We start from the raw sequence: 17,826 nt of genomic DNA, 5'->3' as shown, positions 1-17,826 counted from the left end.
TTGCTATAGAAACGGCACCCTCCTATTTGACACTTGGATAATTTGCTCCTCGAAACAACACTTTTACAACGCCTTACGCCACTCTTTCGTGGCTAAAAATATCACCCATGAAAAAATCGTATTATAATTATGTTATAATGTTTAACAGAATAAGAATAATTACGAAATTAAGTTTAGAATGCCTAGTATATGTGTACAAATTAAATAAGTACCCAATTAAAAAATACAATTTTTAATTATAAAAATTGCTTTTTAAAAATGAAAATAAGTATAATATTATTGTGATTTAATGGTATGAAAATATACCAAACGAGGAACTAATGATCTAAATCGTATGTACGTCGTATATATCTACTCATTATTGTATTGTTATATACCTATTGACCTATGTATGCACCTAAAAAATTTGGTTTTGGACAGCAACTAAATTATATTACTACATTATAAGGATGTCGGCTACGGTATATCTACCACCTTAGAATATTTTTGGAGGGCTAAGCCTTTTGAATATTACGTCATTCCGGTCAATTTAATATTGAATAATGCACTAAGAACAAACCATTCTTAAAAATGTCTGGAATTATAGTATGATATTGAATATAGCTTTACTATAATTATATTATGTATACAATAATGCAAGTTTTTTTTCATTATGCCACTTAAGAAGAAATCTCTATCGCTAAACTTTTTTTCATTAGTGTTCTATACATTTATCGACTATTATTATATAATTATTGTTTCTGAATTCAAAAATATATAGATTTATGTGTTTTAGGTTTTATGCGAAAACAAATATTTCTCCTAGTTATATAATATCATGTATCTCTTAATTTTTAAAATCCATAAATTGCATTACGTATACATTTATACGTAGGACAAAAATATGATGACTGTTCTCAACAGCTTTGAGATAAGCATACTTTTTTCCATACCCTATCACCTGCGGTTTGCTTCAAATTGTATACATGGTGCAAAAGTTGAAACCCAAAGAAAAGTTGTGATGATACCTATTTATTATGTTGATCTATCTTAAAAAAATGTACACGTTTATATATATATAAAACATAAAAATACAAAATGTATTAGATATAGTAACACATTTAACAAAGATATAACTTTTTTTTTAAATTCAGTTTTTATAAAATAATAGTGAACAAGTTTTGGTAAGTAAAAATAGATTTTATAAAATATCACAATAATTATACTAATTTCCATAAGTGAATAAAATGGTCATGACCTGCCGTAGCTATTATTCTACCATCATTAAACACGTCTATGGCTAGAAGAGCTCCTAAAAAAAAAAAAAAAAAAACTGAAATAATAATACCATTGAGTAAAATATATACTCATGATATTACTTAATGACTACTGACTAACACAGATGTAACTAATAAACACAAATTAAAAATATAGTATTGAACTACATCAGTAAAACTAAAAACATTAATAATTTTCAATTACTATTTTTAAACTATTTACCATCGTGAGCATGTATTTCTTTAACAAGCAGGAACTTTTCTAAATCCCAGAAGTACAAAGTGCCATTTTGATCACCGATATACACATGATAACCATCCCACGTAAGACATCTAAAATTTAAAAAAATATATTTACTAAATGTTTATGTTTTGCGTACAAATTATTTTATTTAACTTTTATTATTAAGAATTAAATTTTTTCTAGATAACATAACAAAATATTTTTTCTTAAAAACATTGTATACTAAGTGTGTAGATATTGTACTATCAATAATCAAACATTTATATATAAGGAGTTGATTTTGGTACAAGTGGTATTGGGTTTAACTCTTATGTCGTTGTGTAACAGCCGTTGTCGACTCCTACCACACAAAAGCTCTGGTTATTTGGAATTGGTGGGGGGGGGGGGGTGTGTAATAAATCAGAAATACAAATTTAAAAAACATATAAATAAGTGTTCATAGGAATGGAGTGGCACATAAACATGATGGGCACATGGGAAAAACGGTAGTAGTCACATTATGAACATTTTAGAGTATAGCAAAAACAAAGTTCGTGAATTCCTCTCCCTCATACATAGGAACAAAAAGAATCACATTAAATACTACTCTAATAATAAATGTATTTTTTTAAACAATTTATTGACATAAACAAAAACAATTAATGGCATAAATTGAAAAAAAAAAATTTCATAATGTGACTATTACCGTTTTTTCCCCTGTGCCCTTCACATGTATATATATATACATACAAATATGACATTTAATTAAAAATGTCCAGTAATTACTAAATTGCTACTGACATAAAAATAATTTGTTTATTGTATACTTTACTTTAACGGCCATTGAAGTGTATTGGTATAGACTTCTAATCCGCTCATAGAATCAAATACTTTAAAACTACAATCATCTGAACATGATATTAACTTTGAATGATCGGGACTAAAGCACAAATTATTCACACAATTTAAATGTCCTTCAATAAACAAACAAAAGTAGTTAAACATTTAATGTTATGTCAAGATATATTAAAAAGTTTACCTGGTAACTGCTGTATAAATGAAAAGTCTGAAAAAGACCAGAGAAAAATCTCACCATTACTAGTACCAGTAGCTAAAAGTTTGTCATTCCTAAAAATAAAATTATAAACAATTATTTTCCAAACATAACTTAATAATTTTATTTGTTTTATGTGATGTATAGAGTGAAAAATTAAATGACAATGTCTGAGGATTTGCAGAGAGAGCGAACACAGCACAGATGAATATTAGCCTGTATAGCGCTTGCATATTAGTTAAACAAACTGTCATAAAGAATTATACATTTTTTTGTAAATGATGTTTAATTTTTGTACATAAAAACTAAATTACGTAAGTATATTTTAAAATAAAATCCATTTTACAGGAAATTACAAACGAAGGTACATAATTTTAAAAAAGGAAACATGTACCATAATTTATTTCAATTGGCTTACTTAGAAATAGCCACACAAGAAACTTTATTTTCATGTTCTAATTCAGCTTTTAATGACTCAATTAGTTCAAGACGTGTCCATGGAGCTAGTGGAGTTTCCCAGATACGCACAGAGCAATCAGTAGAACCAGTAATTAAATAACCATTGTTCGCCAAGGCTAAACAAGTTATAGAATCTTCATGTGCTCTAAAATCATCAGTTACGCGACAACAATCAATGTCGTAAACAATTCTGAAATAAAAATATAATAATTCATTATTTTACGTATTTCTTATCAATGACGATAGCTTAAGTTGTCAGTAAATACTGTACTTACAAAGACCCATGCATTGTGGCAATTAAAGCTGTAGAGGGATGTTTTGATGGTAAAACGATGTCATTAAATTTAACTGGAAATCGTTGAATGGTGACATTACGAATTTGCTTTTTAGTAGATAAACAGTGAACTTTCAGCATTGCATCGTGTCCTACTGACCAAACTGTATGTGAATCGTTACAAAATTTCACACTACTAGCAATATCTTTATGTGCTGTAGTTGTAAACCATTTTGTTAAGTTGATATTATTCCAATTCCAATATTGGTCTAATTTCGACGACAGACCTAAAACAAAATATGAAATATAAAATCATTTGTTAAAAGTCTTTATACTATCTTATAATATATTGGTAAACAATAATTATGTAATCAATAAAGCCTGGATGTTAGTTTGTAAGGTTTTAATAAATAACTAAAATTCAGAATTTTGATTTTTGTTTTCTTCAATTATTTGTATATTTTTCAAGATATTTACTGCATATTTTAAAAATATGACAATTTAACAATATACAATATAGGGTTATGATGTGACACATTGGTTAACTCTAGTTTAGCTGCGTTTATTGCTGCTTAATTCCAGATGTGGTTTTAGCAGAATTCCATTTCTTTATGATTTCTTTCTGCCGAAGTTTAGCAAAAGAAAACATAAACTTTACTAAATAACATGTGTACATGTTTTTTTTATTCATTGAAATTTTGATAAAGCAGCTTAAAAACCTAGCGTTAAAATGTTTTGTCTAAATATAATATAACTAGTACTTTAAAAATTTAGTGAACATTGTAATATGGCATAAGTCTATCGATATGAGCTATAACAGTAATTCGAGTTAGTTGGAAAAATATATTTTTGTTTAAATATGAGATGTTCTCCAGACCCAGCGATTGCTAAGCTTATCTTGTTTATGTATTTTTATATACATTTTTGTTAATTTAAAAATGTGTTTTGTTTTGTTAGGAAAACTTCTTGTTTTATAGAAAAAAAAAGCACATGAAGTCCTCATTTTAAAAAACCCATATATCATATTATAAATCCACGAATGAACTTTTTAATACATTTGTTAAAGACAAAATTATTTTCAAAAAATTTATTGAAAACTTTTATTTGGCTTTTTCTTAACCATCATTTTACAAATAGGCTCTTTGCCCAGAGAATACCTCAATTATAATCTACAAGTAACGGTATACATATTTGTTCAAAATAAACATGAACATCCAGGTTCTAGTAATAAATACATTTATTTTTACCTAGCTGTCCAAAATCTCTACTGAGTGAACATGTTTTGGGTGGATGTGGTTTTTCAAAAATTTGTTTTGGTATCTGCCCAAATTCCATTATTTGTACTTCTAAAGCATGTCTTTGGTACCAGTCTCGAACGTTATTTAAATCAACTGCTCCCTCGTAGCATAAGTAGTAAAACACTTAACATAGAACATTTTTACATATATTAAATTTTTTTTAATTTCAGTTAAATAATTTTAGTTTAATTATAAATCTTACCATTATTAGATTTTATAGCTTCAGCGCCATTTTGCTTGTATCCAAAAATTAGATCAATCCAATGATGTAAATTATTAGACACGTAATCACATTCTAATGCTTGACGCAATTTCGATATAAAATCAGATGGACCTAAATTTAAACAGATGTAAGAACACATAAAAAAAAAAAAATGATAATTATGAAACAAAACAAATTTTCACACTTACTAGCAGCCCATTTTGGTAATTCAACATCACCAACCTTTCGACCATCATGTCGATACCCAAAATCAATACCATACTTATTAATTAAAAAATCTCCATTTTGGCTAACATCATAAAATTCAGGAACTAATTCTTTGAAATCTGACATGTTGTTTTGCACATTTCGCCATGCATCTGAAATACTATAAAATATACCAAAGTAAAAACAAGTTTTTTCTTAATAACTTATGATATCAACTAAATTTGATGTATGCTATTTTACTTATGTTAAAAAATAATTTTACTATACAGGTTGCCCAGATAGAAGTGGTTATGTTTAGAGGGTCAGTGTTAAATAAAGTAGAAAAAAATATAAGTACCTATTTGGATATTTTGGATCAGCTGTGTATGGAAATTATGGAATTTAAAAAAAAAAAAGTGGCAAGTAGAAAAATGTACATTAGGAGGATAAGTTAAAAAAAGAGGCTATTTAATAGAAAAGCACTATTTAGAGTAAAAAGTAAATTTGTATAAAACAGTTGTATGAATTGCAATGATGTATGGAAGTGTTGGTCACTGAATAAGAGACATGAAAGAAAAATGGAAGATGTGTAGAGCGAATAATTTAGAGAGAATATGGAAATAGGAAATTTGAGGATTACACCAAAAGCATGAATAATGAGAGAGACAACAGATTGGAATGGTTAGATGTTGAAAAAAAGGAAAAAATTTAAATAGTAAAACAAGTTAGAAAGATTAGGGAAGAGGGATTTATAGACGTTTTCCGACGTAGACAGCTACTGTGGGAGGTGGAAGGTGTATGGTTAGCCAAAAAAAAAAAAAAGAAGAAGAGGAAAATTGTAAATATGAGATAATATTAAAATAGAAGTAAGTTTTAGGATTACCATTTCTTTAAAAATATTACGTACATTTTTAGATGGTTTTTCTCAATTTTAAATGGGTTGAAGTTTATAATTTTTTAGCCTGACTGATATAGTGGTGTACGTGTACAACATATTATATTTGATTTATTGATTGTATACTGTATACATTAAGAAATTGATCTAGTAGTAAAATGTTGTTGTTGATCTAGACGAAAAAAATATCATTGCATGAGACCAAAAAGGATAAAAATGTTTTATTAAGAAGAAAAATTTTATCGCACGTTTAAAAATCTTAATTTACTAAAATTGTACTTAAATATTAATATATAGTGAAAAGTTTAAATATCGCTCATACCTGTTAAACATCCGATCTGGATGATCGAATCTGCCATTTTGTAAACAAAGCATATACTGAGGATACTTTCGTACCAGATAAAATAAAACAAATCCAGGAGTTGAATAATGAGATCCATACAAGAATTTAGGGGAATTCATTTCATAGTATCTCTCCTGTAAAAAAAAAAAAAAAAAATGAATCATAATAAGCATTACTCAATACAATTAAGTAAAATAACACAAAACAGAACCTTTAGTTTTAATAAGCGTTCTGGATTTAATGCACCAATTGGCTTAGTAAGATCACGGAACGTTTTTGAATTATTTAAGTCTAAGGTGGGTGATAAATAATCTGCTACTACCCATGGAAACACTGGATATTGTGTGAGATCATTGAATGTTCTATCGGCCAAACTACAACACAAATAGAACAGTAGTATATTACTAAGAATATAAAATCATTCAAAAGTTTAACTGTATTACCTGTTTAGGTACAGTAAGTACTCAAAGTTGGATATAGCTCCGTTTTGCCATTTTAATGTCATAATACACCTATCACATTTTTCCATATTCAATTTAGTCTGATTTAACAAACAGTTGTAAAGACTGTCTCTTATTTCACTGTTTTTAAATGTCAAATACAATTGTGTATTCTCGTACTCAAATTCTAAACCCTGAAAATAAACCAAATTTTAAAGAAACTAATACAGGTAAAACATTAATTAATTATTATTACTTTAAACGTTTTCCAAATCGTTATTTTGCTAAAATATTATTTAAAATGTGTTAGTTAACTAATTACATTAATTTGTGATAGTTAGATCTACAAGCACTTCTAATAACAACAAACTACATAAGTGTAAACAAATAAAAGTGCAGTATGTAGTAGCATCCCAAAAAGTAGTTTTTGATTTGATTTGCACACCGAAAAAAAATTAACAATATATTAATTTTTATAAGAGAAATTTAACTATTTTGGCTGGCCAAAAACATTTGTAGGGGATGAAGAAAATCAACAACAAAATGTAATGGAAATTATATACAAGGAACAATTTAGATATCAGTTTTAAGTAATAGTTATACATGCCCTTCCCTTGGTAAAAAATGATTAATTATATAATTTTCATTTTAAAGAATTAAAACGTGTATCAAACTTCAGTGGTTATGAAACTATTTACTAATATTTTACGAATAGTGTCATGCAAACTACAATAGTAAGTCATTGGATACATACAGCTGTTAATTATATATTTCCCAACGTAGTCACTCAGCACCAATATATTTTTTCACTTTACTTATCCTGCAATATATTAAAGTACAAGACATTTTTGAAAATTCTAGAAAGCAATCAAATCTCAATTAAAAGTCATCGTTAAAATGTCTGTACACTAAAGTGTTTAAAAATATACATAGAATCACCTCCCAAAAGTACCTCAACCAATTAAAAAATTATGAGAACAAAAAAAAAAACAGTATTGTTTAACCAGTTGGAAATTAAACTTCTAAATACTATATTTTAGTAATAAAATAAAGTAATGATTTTATAATTATTATATACTTACGACTTGTTGTAAAAGAAATCTTCTTTTTATAATACGTTTTATTTCGGACAATTTAATTTTTAAATACAGAGTCTGGAATGATAAAATTTAACTAAATAATATACGAAGTAAGCAAGTGTTTTACAATTTAAGTGGTCGTTTTGTAATTGTTTAATGACAACACTTACGACCAATTCAAAATATAATTTTTTTAATGACCTTTTTTATTTAAAAGTAAAGTATAATTAATAAATTTGACTTACCACCTCAATGTTATTGAACGGCTGGAAGTATACATGGACACTAGTTAACACAATTCGGCCTGGATTAATGCTTAAAGGTGTTATTTTTTGGCCCACTACTTCCATTATTATATTTTCTCCAAGTTCCAACCATGTAGGATCAAATTTAGTTAATGACTGTCTACTATACGCTATTGCTGCAGCCTGTAAATATTTTAAATAATTTTATTCCTAATAAAAAATAGGGATGTTATGTATTTATTGATTTACTCAAGGGGGGTAGTTTTCAAACTCAAAACCATCCTTTGTGGCGAAACAAATATTAAAGAATTGTAAAGTATAATCAAATTTAAAAATTGTTTTTTGTTTAAAATAAGAAAATTTTATAAATTCTGTATCCCATACAGTAAATTATATACTTATATTTTAATAATATTAAGTTTTTACCAATATTGTTAAACTGTTTTTAGATTATAATATCATGTAGGAGACATAACATGCACTAGGCAGGAAATAAAATGTTGCAACAACCAAAATATTTCAACGATATTTTCTAAACATAACAATTTTAATTTTTATAAATTATTTTTTCAAATCCTATAATAAATATTACATTTAAATTATAAACAATTTTCCCCATTAAATCACAGAAAAATGTGGGATAGATCTTAAATTAAAAAAAATTTAATTCCCATGTCTTGTAATAAGAGATTAATGTTTCGAATATATGTTTACTTTTTACACTATTAGACATTTTTTTAGACTGTAAGAAGTCTTCCTCTTTTAAATATAATAAAAAACATATGTTAAAAATCTGACACTCTACACGCAATGTCATTGTTTTTCCTAAAGTCGTTTTGTTCCAATAAAACTATAGCTACAATTAAAAATTATACCATAATGTTATATAAATTACTTTGATCTTCTTTTTGAGACCGATTATAAAATTTCAACAAAACAATAATATAATAAATGTGGGTAATTTGTTTGTCTATTTGAGTTTTTACACAGCTTATGACTATTCTCTAATATAATTTATAAGTGTGACATAACAAGCACATGAGTCAGTAGAATTTTGGTTCGTTTTTTTTGTTTGAAAGAGCTATTACATTGGATTTTCTCCAGCTTTTGGGTACGCATTTTCTTTGTTGGCATGGATTTAGTAACAGTAGTAGCAAATGTCTAGCTCCTGTTCCAAATTGTTAAATTTTTTGTGTTATAATTTCGTCGTGAAAATGATGAGTTCTTTCATTTGAAAGTCCTATAGTAGAAGGTATGACATTCATTGTTTTTATCCTTCCTAATTTTCCTTTCTAGTTTACCGTTCCCGAGTATTACCTTGATAATATGTATTAAGCCGACATAATCTATTACCAAAATCTACTAAAATAAATATTTTCCAAAAATTTCTTCTAATTACTTCTTCTAAATAATTAGCATTTGGAGCCTTTTAATTAAAATAATAAACTGTATCTTTAACAGCACAACCATTCATATTATGTTTTTTTTTTTTTTAATACAATCTCAATTTATCTTACCATATGTCTATGTTCCGGAGTTTGTAATGATGATGCTCTGTGTAGTTGTAATATAAGAGAAAGACAATCTTCAATTTTGGCATACTTTAAATTAATTTTAAATACAGAAACCTCCTTAAATGAAAATAAAACAAAAGGCTTATTATATTTTATTAATCTAAACAAGATGGTACTCTGCATACAAACAACTAATTCTTGAGTAAATAATAAGAAAATTACTAGAATACATTATTTTTATCGTAAGTGTTTTATAATTATGACTATATTAATAACTATTTACTTACATTAACAAATTTATATGGCTCTAAAACATTGTGCTCTAACATTCCAATGTATTGCTTGCTTACAATAATAATTGTATTTTTTTCATCATCCATGCTAAAAATGATAGCTTAAACTCGATTATTATTACCAAGAAAAAAAATGATTAGCACAATCTAAATTACTTATAAAAGTATATACATAAAATGTATATTTAAAAATTTAATTTTGTCATTTACATTTAATTGTCAAGCACACGTAAAATGCATGTAAGCATGTGTTAAATTTGAAGTTTACCAAGTGTGGCAATTAAATAACAAGAAATTTTAATTTTAATAAGTTATTTATCATTTACATGGACTTGTGCGCCCATACCCTTTCAATAACTCTCCACCCGAGTCTGATGCACTTGTTTCAGTACTCTTCCCATTTCTGGAATTTCCCCTAAATGGCCTGGGGAGTTAAGCCTTTTAAAGCCAGCGTTACAGCACTTTTGATGTCCTCTAATAATTCCTCATGACGATGGCCTTTCATATTGGTTCATTGAGCTTGGGGAATAGCTAGAAGACCAGGGGAGTCAGACGACCAGGACCATAGGATGGTTTATGGTGAGCATTGCAATGTTTTTTTCTGGTAAAAAACTGTTGTACTGCAATCGCTGTGTAAGCAGGTGCTTTGTTATGGTGATAGATCCTGGCCTCGTATTGTCTTCCAACGATTAATGAACGCAAAACGTGCAGCCCATTCTTACACACAAGATTGTGTCAGACACCCATTACCAAATACATGTATTAATTTTTGGAAAATTTTGGACAATATTTCGTAAGATTTTACAAGAAACTTTAATAACGATTTATTTCTATTTTTCCGTATCACTCATTTTTCCGACACAGCATCAAAACACCTCTAGCTTCGAAAACTTGTAGAGCGCAAAATATAATTCTGATCACAATCAAACTTGGTAGACTGTTACTGGTGTAACAGCCCAAGACTTTCATGAAAAACTTATTTTGATGGCATCAGCATTACAACTTGAGGTACTCGAACCAAATTCTTGTTATTTAATTGGCACAACTCGTACATGTAATATAAAAAAATTATTTCTTATTTTTATTGTTAAATAACGAATTTATACCTTTTAGATATTGTTTCACACTGTGTAAAAGGAATTTTCATAATTGGTTTATAGTGATCTTTTGGATCAAAAACCAAAGATAGTGAACATATTTTGAGTCGTCCACAAAGCCATGGGCTGTTATTAGCATATGCTAATGAAGCAATATAGTCTTCAAAATAATATTCTCCTGGTTCTAGTAGTAACAATGAAAATCTATAATATCACAATTTATAAAAATTAGAATTCAAATTTTCACATTTTTCTTATTATTCTACTATAAAGAGTTTCAAATATTATTAGGGTTAATGATGTTATGCATTAAAAATGCCAAGTTTTAATTTTTAAAACTGAATTTCCTCTACAATTATTATTTTTATTTTAAAGAAAAAGAATATTTTTTGTTTGTGTGCTTATTATATTATCAGTTTTAATATGTTCTTATTCAATAGTCAATACACTAATGGTTAAGAAAAAACAAGATATCTATACTTTTTTTTTATACCTGCTACCTAGATAAATTGTTAAATTCACCTGTGAACTAAGTATACTACACTTGTACGTAAGATTAATTTTCCTTTAAAATTGTGAGTACAAGATAAATTTACCAAAATGGAAATAACAAAAACTTGTTAATTTTTTACAAGAGGATAAATTTTATTTAAGTAGATTATACAAAAGTTATTAAGTATAAGTAATATATTTCGAAACGTTTTTTATGTGAAGCCATTGTAGCTCAAAGGGCATTACAAACTTCCATTCATGAGATTTTAATTTTAGTTTACCCTACATACCTACCCTACCATTCTCAAATCTGAATATTCTATTTTAGATCTTCCTGTTCTCAAACAACCGTTTTAATAATGATATTCTCCATTGTTTAACCCTAAAACTACTACATTGCCCGCAAATAACACATTATACCGACTTCATCCCTAACTAGAAAACATAAGTATAACATGTAATTTTTTTTTTTTTTTTTTAAATAATAAAAGAAATTAGGTACCTTTCTTTTGTTTCCATTATGTATTTTGTTTATTACTGAATTAGCAATTGAATTACATTCCGTTTATGACATATTCTCAATTGAATTGAAAGTTAATACAAATATATTGAATTTAAATGACATTTTTAAAGAAAATTGCAGCACACAAAATAACTAAAAGAATGTACTACGATAACTAATATTATAAAATAACGTAATAATTACATGAAATAAAAACTCTCACTTTCTAACGTTGTTTCTGTAGTCTGTACGTTATGACTAACGACTTACGAACAATAATAATTGTAACTGATAAAATTACTAAGATTATGTTATCAACGATGTTTTATCATTAATATAATAGTATTATTTGTTCTGGGCTCTGGCGACTGGCTGACGTTTATGCACTGTTTACTTCTTTAATTAAATATTACATTATGATGGTTACTGATTGTAAGAACTATAAACTATATAATATATGGACTTGTTACAAGTGGTAACAATTAAAAACTATTAATTAGGTATATTGTAGCATCATAATGGAGCCTCAAAATATATATTAGTTTGCTTTTGACATTTTCGGAACAATGCTTATTATATGATTATAAAAAATATTAAAATCTAGCCAACAAATTTACTAATTTCATAGTTCGTAGACTTAATCGTGATAAAGTAAAATTAGTACCTATGTCATGGACTTAATTTTGAATCATTATATGGGGAATAATTTTAAATGATATTATTTAGAAGGATGTGTGTGCCATAAGAGTATAATATAGATTACTCTGGGGTGTGCTGAACACTCTTGGACCTTGGTTTTGAAATTAGCACTGCAAGCTTTCGCCTCCCAGTGATCTAAATTATTTTACAATTAATATACTACAAAATCATACAAAATAGTGTGTACTTATATTAGCAAAATTGCGCCCTAGCCAATCATATATACGATTTTTATCAATAATAAACATAATTTGTTTTTTACTGATAAAAATTAAAACTGATAATTATATTTTATATTTATTTACATTTTTATCATTTTGCATTACTTAAAAACTTATATTATAATTTATACCATTTGTCGAAATGGCAATTGGCAAATAATGTACCACCAAGTGCTGAATACAACCTAATAATAAATTAGCCAAGTAAATGTAAACTAAAAAAACAATAGATAGTATTTTATTATCAACAAACTAGAATATTATCGTTCTCTGTGTTTTATATTTTTTATCTAATATAATTTACATTTTTAAATACATTTTTGAGTTTTTGAAAAATGTCTTTGGTAAATTGTGTTGATTCGCAAAATAATTTATCAGTATTAGGAGAAGATGGTAAAATTCCACTTTATATATTGAATTACTTATCAAATTAAAATATAGTACATTAATTTGTATTGTAATATAGTAAAAACTAATAATGTCTTCTAATTCAAAATTTGTTTTTAGAATATCTCTCGCAGTTTACAGTATTAAATGACAAGTCAAAAGGAATTTGTTCACTGCTAAGTGTTGACGAACAGCTCAAAAAACTAAATAAAGGTATTGATGATTGTATTCTCGTCCCAAAATTTATCATGTAGCTAATTTTTTTAAGGACTTACTATTGCATTTAGTATTAAGAAGTTGCCGCATGTATTTTTAAAGCAAAAATAATGCATTTGTATTACTGTATTAACAAATATGCACTAAAATTAAACCTCTAAATTAAGATTTTGTATACACTCTGCTCTTTAATAAATTGATGGTGTGGTGTACTATTAAATATATTTTTTTTATAACAGACATCTAATTTAATTAAGATAAATAATATTTTTTGCTTATTATTTATTTGTTGCTAAAATCAATTAAAATTTTTATATAACTTATGACATTAATTAAATGAAATTAAAATTCTAGGATTAATGCATATGGAAACTCTGATATGTCACCAAGTTTACAAAAACCATGAAGATTTATTGAACCAAGTAACGTGGATTGAGAACCTTGAAATTATTATCAATGAAATTTCATTACAACTACAAGTAAATTTGTATAAACTAAAATATAATAATACAATCAATGACACTAAATAATTAATTTAGATTATATAACACACTTACTAATATGTATATAATGTTTTTCATGTATAAATATGTTTTAGAACTTACAGTCACTGGTTGAATTATTAAAAAGTAGAATAACAGAACTATTTTTAAAAGTTCAAACACAAGTAGTTATCTTGAACAGATTACATGCCACATGTGATTTACTAAGAAAAATTACAAGAACTCAAAGTATTACATTACAAGCAATGGATAAAGAAAATATAATTTCACCAAATATAATTTTTGAAATTAGTAAGTACCATTTAATAGAATCAGAAGCATATTTATGTGTCCAACCTAAAAAAAACGTAAAAACCAACACATGTAAACCAACAACAAAAGCTATTATCCTAATTGCCACTTAAATACAAAATATATAAAAGCAATATCATATTTTTAAACATAAAATTTAATTAGGTAAATATTTATATAGTAAAATAAAACAAAATAAAAGTTATTAGATGTCTACCATCATGCATAATGACATACACATAATTTATAAAATCTAAATATTGATGATTATAAATGAAAGACGAACATTAGGTTTATCTACAAATCAACCAATTTCACAAGAGATGGTGAAAATTATTCTTTACTTTTATTTGTGAATGTGTTCATAAATTATCATTTCAACCACACTTCCCCAGTAAAAGCTATTGTAATTATTGAATCCAATTATGAGATTTAAGATTATATAGTATTGTTGAAGAAGTATTTAAATACTAACTGCGTAACGGATTATAATACACTAAAAAATGTTTACTTTCAAAAAAATAAAACAAATAATTTATTAAATAAAATAATTAATGTCAAAAGAAATATATATTTTATATTATGAATAAAAGTATCATTTGAATTGTCTCGTGCTACAAGGGATATTATATGACAATGTCCATTTAACAAAATCATTGTCTAGATAAAATGTTTGAACAGCGAAAGAAGATTAAAACATTTTCAATTTTTTTTTTTTTAAATTAAATTATGAAGTATTTTAAACTTTTTTTTGTATTCAAAAACAACAAATCAGTTTTTGAATGAAATTTTTTCTTAATTCTATTCGCTTAAAATAAAGCACACATTTTTTATTGAAGCCCTATTGTACAATTTTATATAGTATTCATATTTTTTTTTCTTTTGTTTAATTATTGTTGATAATTTTTTTTCATAGAAATATGTTAATTCGACTAATTTTGCTCCATTCGTTTGGAAGTTTTTTAAGTTCGTAATGCCCTAAAAATAAATAATTTCACCTTTTAAATCATAGAATTGTGTTTAATAAAGTACAAAAATGAAAAATCATCCGGTGGATTTGATATGATTTGAATCTGAGCCAATTTTTTTAAAAGAAACACCTAAATCCTAATTATTATTTTTAGAATTGTTATGTTATGGATATGTAATACATGATAGACTTAATATGTACTATTAATATGTTCATATTTCAGTCTATAAGTTTAATAATTAACGCATACAATTAAAAACAGAAGTGGACACTCTTTGAAGGGAAGTAGTAAAATTGGCTTTCAAGGCTATTATTCAATAAGAAAACGACAAATAAAAATTTCGAATAGATCCAAACACTTTTCATAAAGTTATAGTAAGACTAAATGGGTAAAAACGTACACAAAAAAACTTATTACATCATATTAATAACTTATATGATATAATTAATAATTAATAACTTTTCAGTTTTGCGTTATGATTAAAGTTTAATAAGGCTAACTAGCAGTTTTTAAGTAGGGGACGTAAAATAACATAACATTTTAAATAAATAGAAATTAATCAAAATGTTTATTTTGAATTATATAAAATTTGTCAAATAATTTTTTTATCTATTAGAGACAAAAAAAATGTTGACTATTAACAAATTTTTTCTCCAATAATTAAAAAAATAACACCAATTTAGGTATATATTAAGAGAGAAAATATGTAAGGAAGATAAAATCTATTCACATGAAACTATGAACGAGATGATGAATTCTGGTATAACGCTGATTTGTATGTAAGTCCTTTATTGTTCTATAAAAAAATGTCCTTTTTTGGGTCCAATATATATTATTATTTTTATAAGGTAATTTATGAAATGTGGTTTTGAAAGTAATTTTTATCACTTATATAACAAGTTATCAATAGCTTTTTGATATAGGACGAGGGTCAACTCTACTATAATATGTTTGAGTCATCCATTTTTTAATTTAAAAGTTAGAAGGATTTTTAAAATCTTTAAATACATACATATATATATATATATATATATATATATATATATATATAATATGCTTCTATGGAGATAAATGCCTACCTGTTTCTTGTTAGGATTTGCATTAGGTCGGCATCCAGCTTTAAAAATTCCTAAAAATTGCCAAATCTTTACCATCTGACTCTTAGCCCCAAATGAAGCGATTAAATGGATGTAAAAAGTAAAAAAAAAATATTTGTAGTAAAACATGTGAAAACTTAGTAGATGTTGTTAGTGATGTGTTGGTTCTTATGAGGTTTAGATTTGTACCTTTTGGATAACATTACCTATCTATGTTTTATTGCATTTTATTTATGTATTAATTAATTAGCTATCTTCTTATTTTTCAGAGGAATTAATAGAAGATAAAGATTTAAAAAGTATAACATTCTTGAGTAAAGATTTGATTAAGTTAAGAAATATATATGAAAAAATAAATAAATATTGATCCAAAAATTGTTATAATTTAGGTAATATATTTATTAATTTACTATAATTTAACTATAGGTTTTTATTTATAACATGTTATAAAAAATAAAAATAATAGCTTTAATGTTCTGTTTTTGTTATTAAACATTATTTGTCTAATATAATTTTTTTAAACAAAGAATATGGTTTAGTTTGTATTATTCACAGTATCGCCCAATAACATATTTTTTATTGTTGCTATAAAAAAATTGTATACACTTTTTCTAATGATAATTAAAATTATTGGGAATTTAAATCCAAACTCTTTATACAGCTCTGTATAAAAATGTTAAATAACATTTGCATTTTTATATGCAACCGTAGAAAAAAGTGAAACCACCTGTGCTTATTTTTTATGTGCGGCTATAATTGCACAGTATGTAACTACATTTACATAGATTAGAGAAAAAAACCAAATGAAAAAAGCGTGTTGTCTCATAAATATTTCCGTTCTAGACAACTGCTATGTACATTAATGCCTTCTGATGAATCCATCTCTGATGCAGTTGGTTGTTTATTTTTCAAATTTAGGACTAAAATGGTTTATCTGCATTGCTTTAAAAAATACTTTTGAAATATACTTATTTAAGTGAGCATAATGTGTTAAAAACACAAACATTGTGTCACTATATTGTGTAAGTATTTAAATAAGTACACAACATTTTGTTTGTAATAAGTACCTGTATCATGTAAGTAATAGCTAATTAAACATAACACTTTTATTAGAACTTGATACTTTATATTATTCAAGAACGTCAATTTTTTATTCTTGATTAAAATTACCAAAAATATATATTTTAATTTATCATAGCGCATATTACAGTTAATAAACTAAAACAACCTTATAATATATGCTAAAAATTAGAAATATTTACAAATTAGCCTAATCAGTAGTGTAAACAATTACCTTGTGTAGATGAAAACCCTGATCATTTGTCTATAGTTAATTGAATTTGTATTTTCTTATTTTTCTGCTTATGTTAGTAGTAACTTTGCGTTACAATGAACAAGCAGTCAATTTTTTTTTTTAATGTCTTAGACCTATTAGTAATTATTATGTTATTCTAATATCTAATAATAACTAAGTGATGACTAATAAAAATAGCACGATTTTGTCAAATAGCTATTGGAATGTAGGGCCTCGGTAAAAAACGATCACAGTCAATTTTTCAAATCTTAAT

General features: G+C 26.0%; 2 protein-coding genes across 3 annotated transcripts; one reads left to right on the top strand and one right to left on the bottom strand.

The window, feature by feature from the left end:
• Window positions 1-1,109: 1,109 nt before the first annotated feature.
• LOC126844228 (protein FAN-like) lies at window positions 1,110-12,113 on the bottom strand. 2 transcript variants are annotated; one of them, XM_050582248.1, is made up of 18 exons: window positions 11,874-12,112; window positions 10,889-11,083; window positions 9,777-9,870; window positions 9,493-9,606; window positions 7,976-8,158; window positions 7,734-7,805; window positions 6,655-6,845; window positions 6,423-6,585; window positions 6,191-6,345; window positions 4,976-5,154; window positions 4,767-4,898; window positions 4,514-4,687; window positions 3,268-3,553; window positions 2,952-3,182; window positions 2,519-2,607; window positions 2,312-2,453; window positions 1,480-1,589; window positions 1,110-1,291 (listed from the first exon to the last, which is right to left on the bottom strand). In XM_050582248.1, the coding sequence occupies exons 1-18, from the start codon at window positions 11,888-11,890 to the stop codon at window positions 1,200-1,202; spliced, it is 2,619 nt and encodes an 872-aa protein (XP_050438205.1). In that variant the 5' UTR covers window positions 11,891-12,112; the 3' UTR covers window positions 1,110-1,199. The 2 variants fall into 2 exon arrangements, 1 of the variants encoding a protein (XP_050438205.1); XR_007686555.1 differs by lacking the exon at window positions 1,110-1,291 and having other exon boundaries at window positions 2,312-2,419; window positions 11,874-12,113.
• A 769-nt stretch (window positions 12,114-12,882) lies between these two features.
• Window positions 12,883-16,929, top strand: LOC126844805 (uncharacterized). Its single transcript, XM_050583222.1, has 6 exons — window positions 12,883-13,186; window positions 13,301-13,393; window positions 13,751-13,875; window positions 13,995-14,190; window positions 16,528-16,621; window positions 16,920-16,929. The coding sequence occupies exons 1-6, from the start codon at window positions 13,129-13,131 to the stop codon at window positions 16,927-16,929; spliced, it is 576 nt and encodes a 191-aa protein (XP_050439179.1). The 5' UTR covers window positions 12,883-13,128.
• The last annotated feature ends 897 nt before the right edge of the window (window positions 16,930-17,826 follow it).

This window comes from Adelges cooleyi, unplaced genomic scaffold, assembly GCF_023614345.1.
Source record: "Adelges cooleyi isolate 19-005CV unplaced genomic scaffold, UGA_ACOO_1.1 ACOO_flye_CR_arks_rails_tigmint_CR_PRNA_651, whole genome shotgun sequence".
NCBI lineage: Eukaryota > Metazoa > Arthropoda > Insecta > Hemiptera > Adelgidae > Adelges > Adelges cooleyi.
Note: the sequence above shows the minus strand (reverse complement) of the source record. Positions and strands in the feature narration are given on the sequence as shown.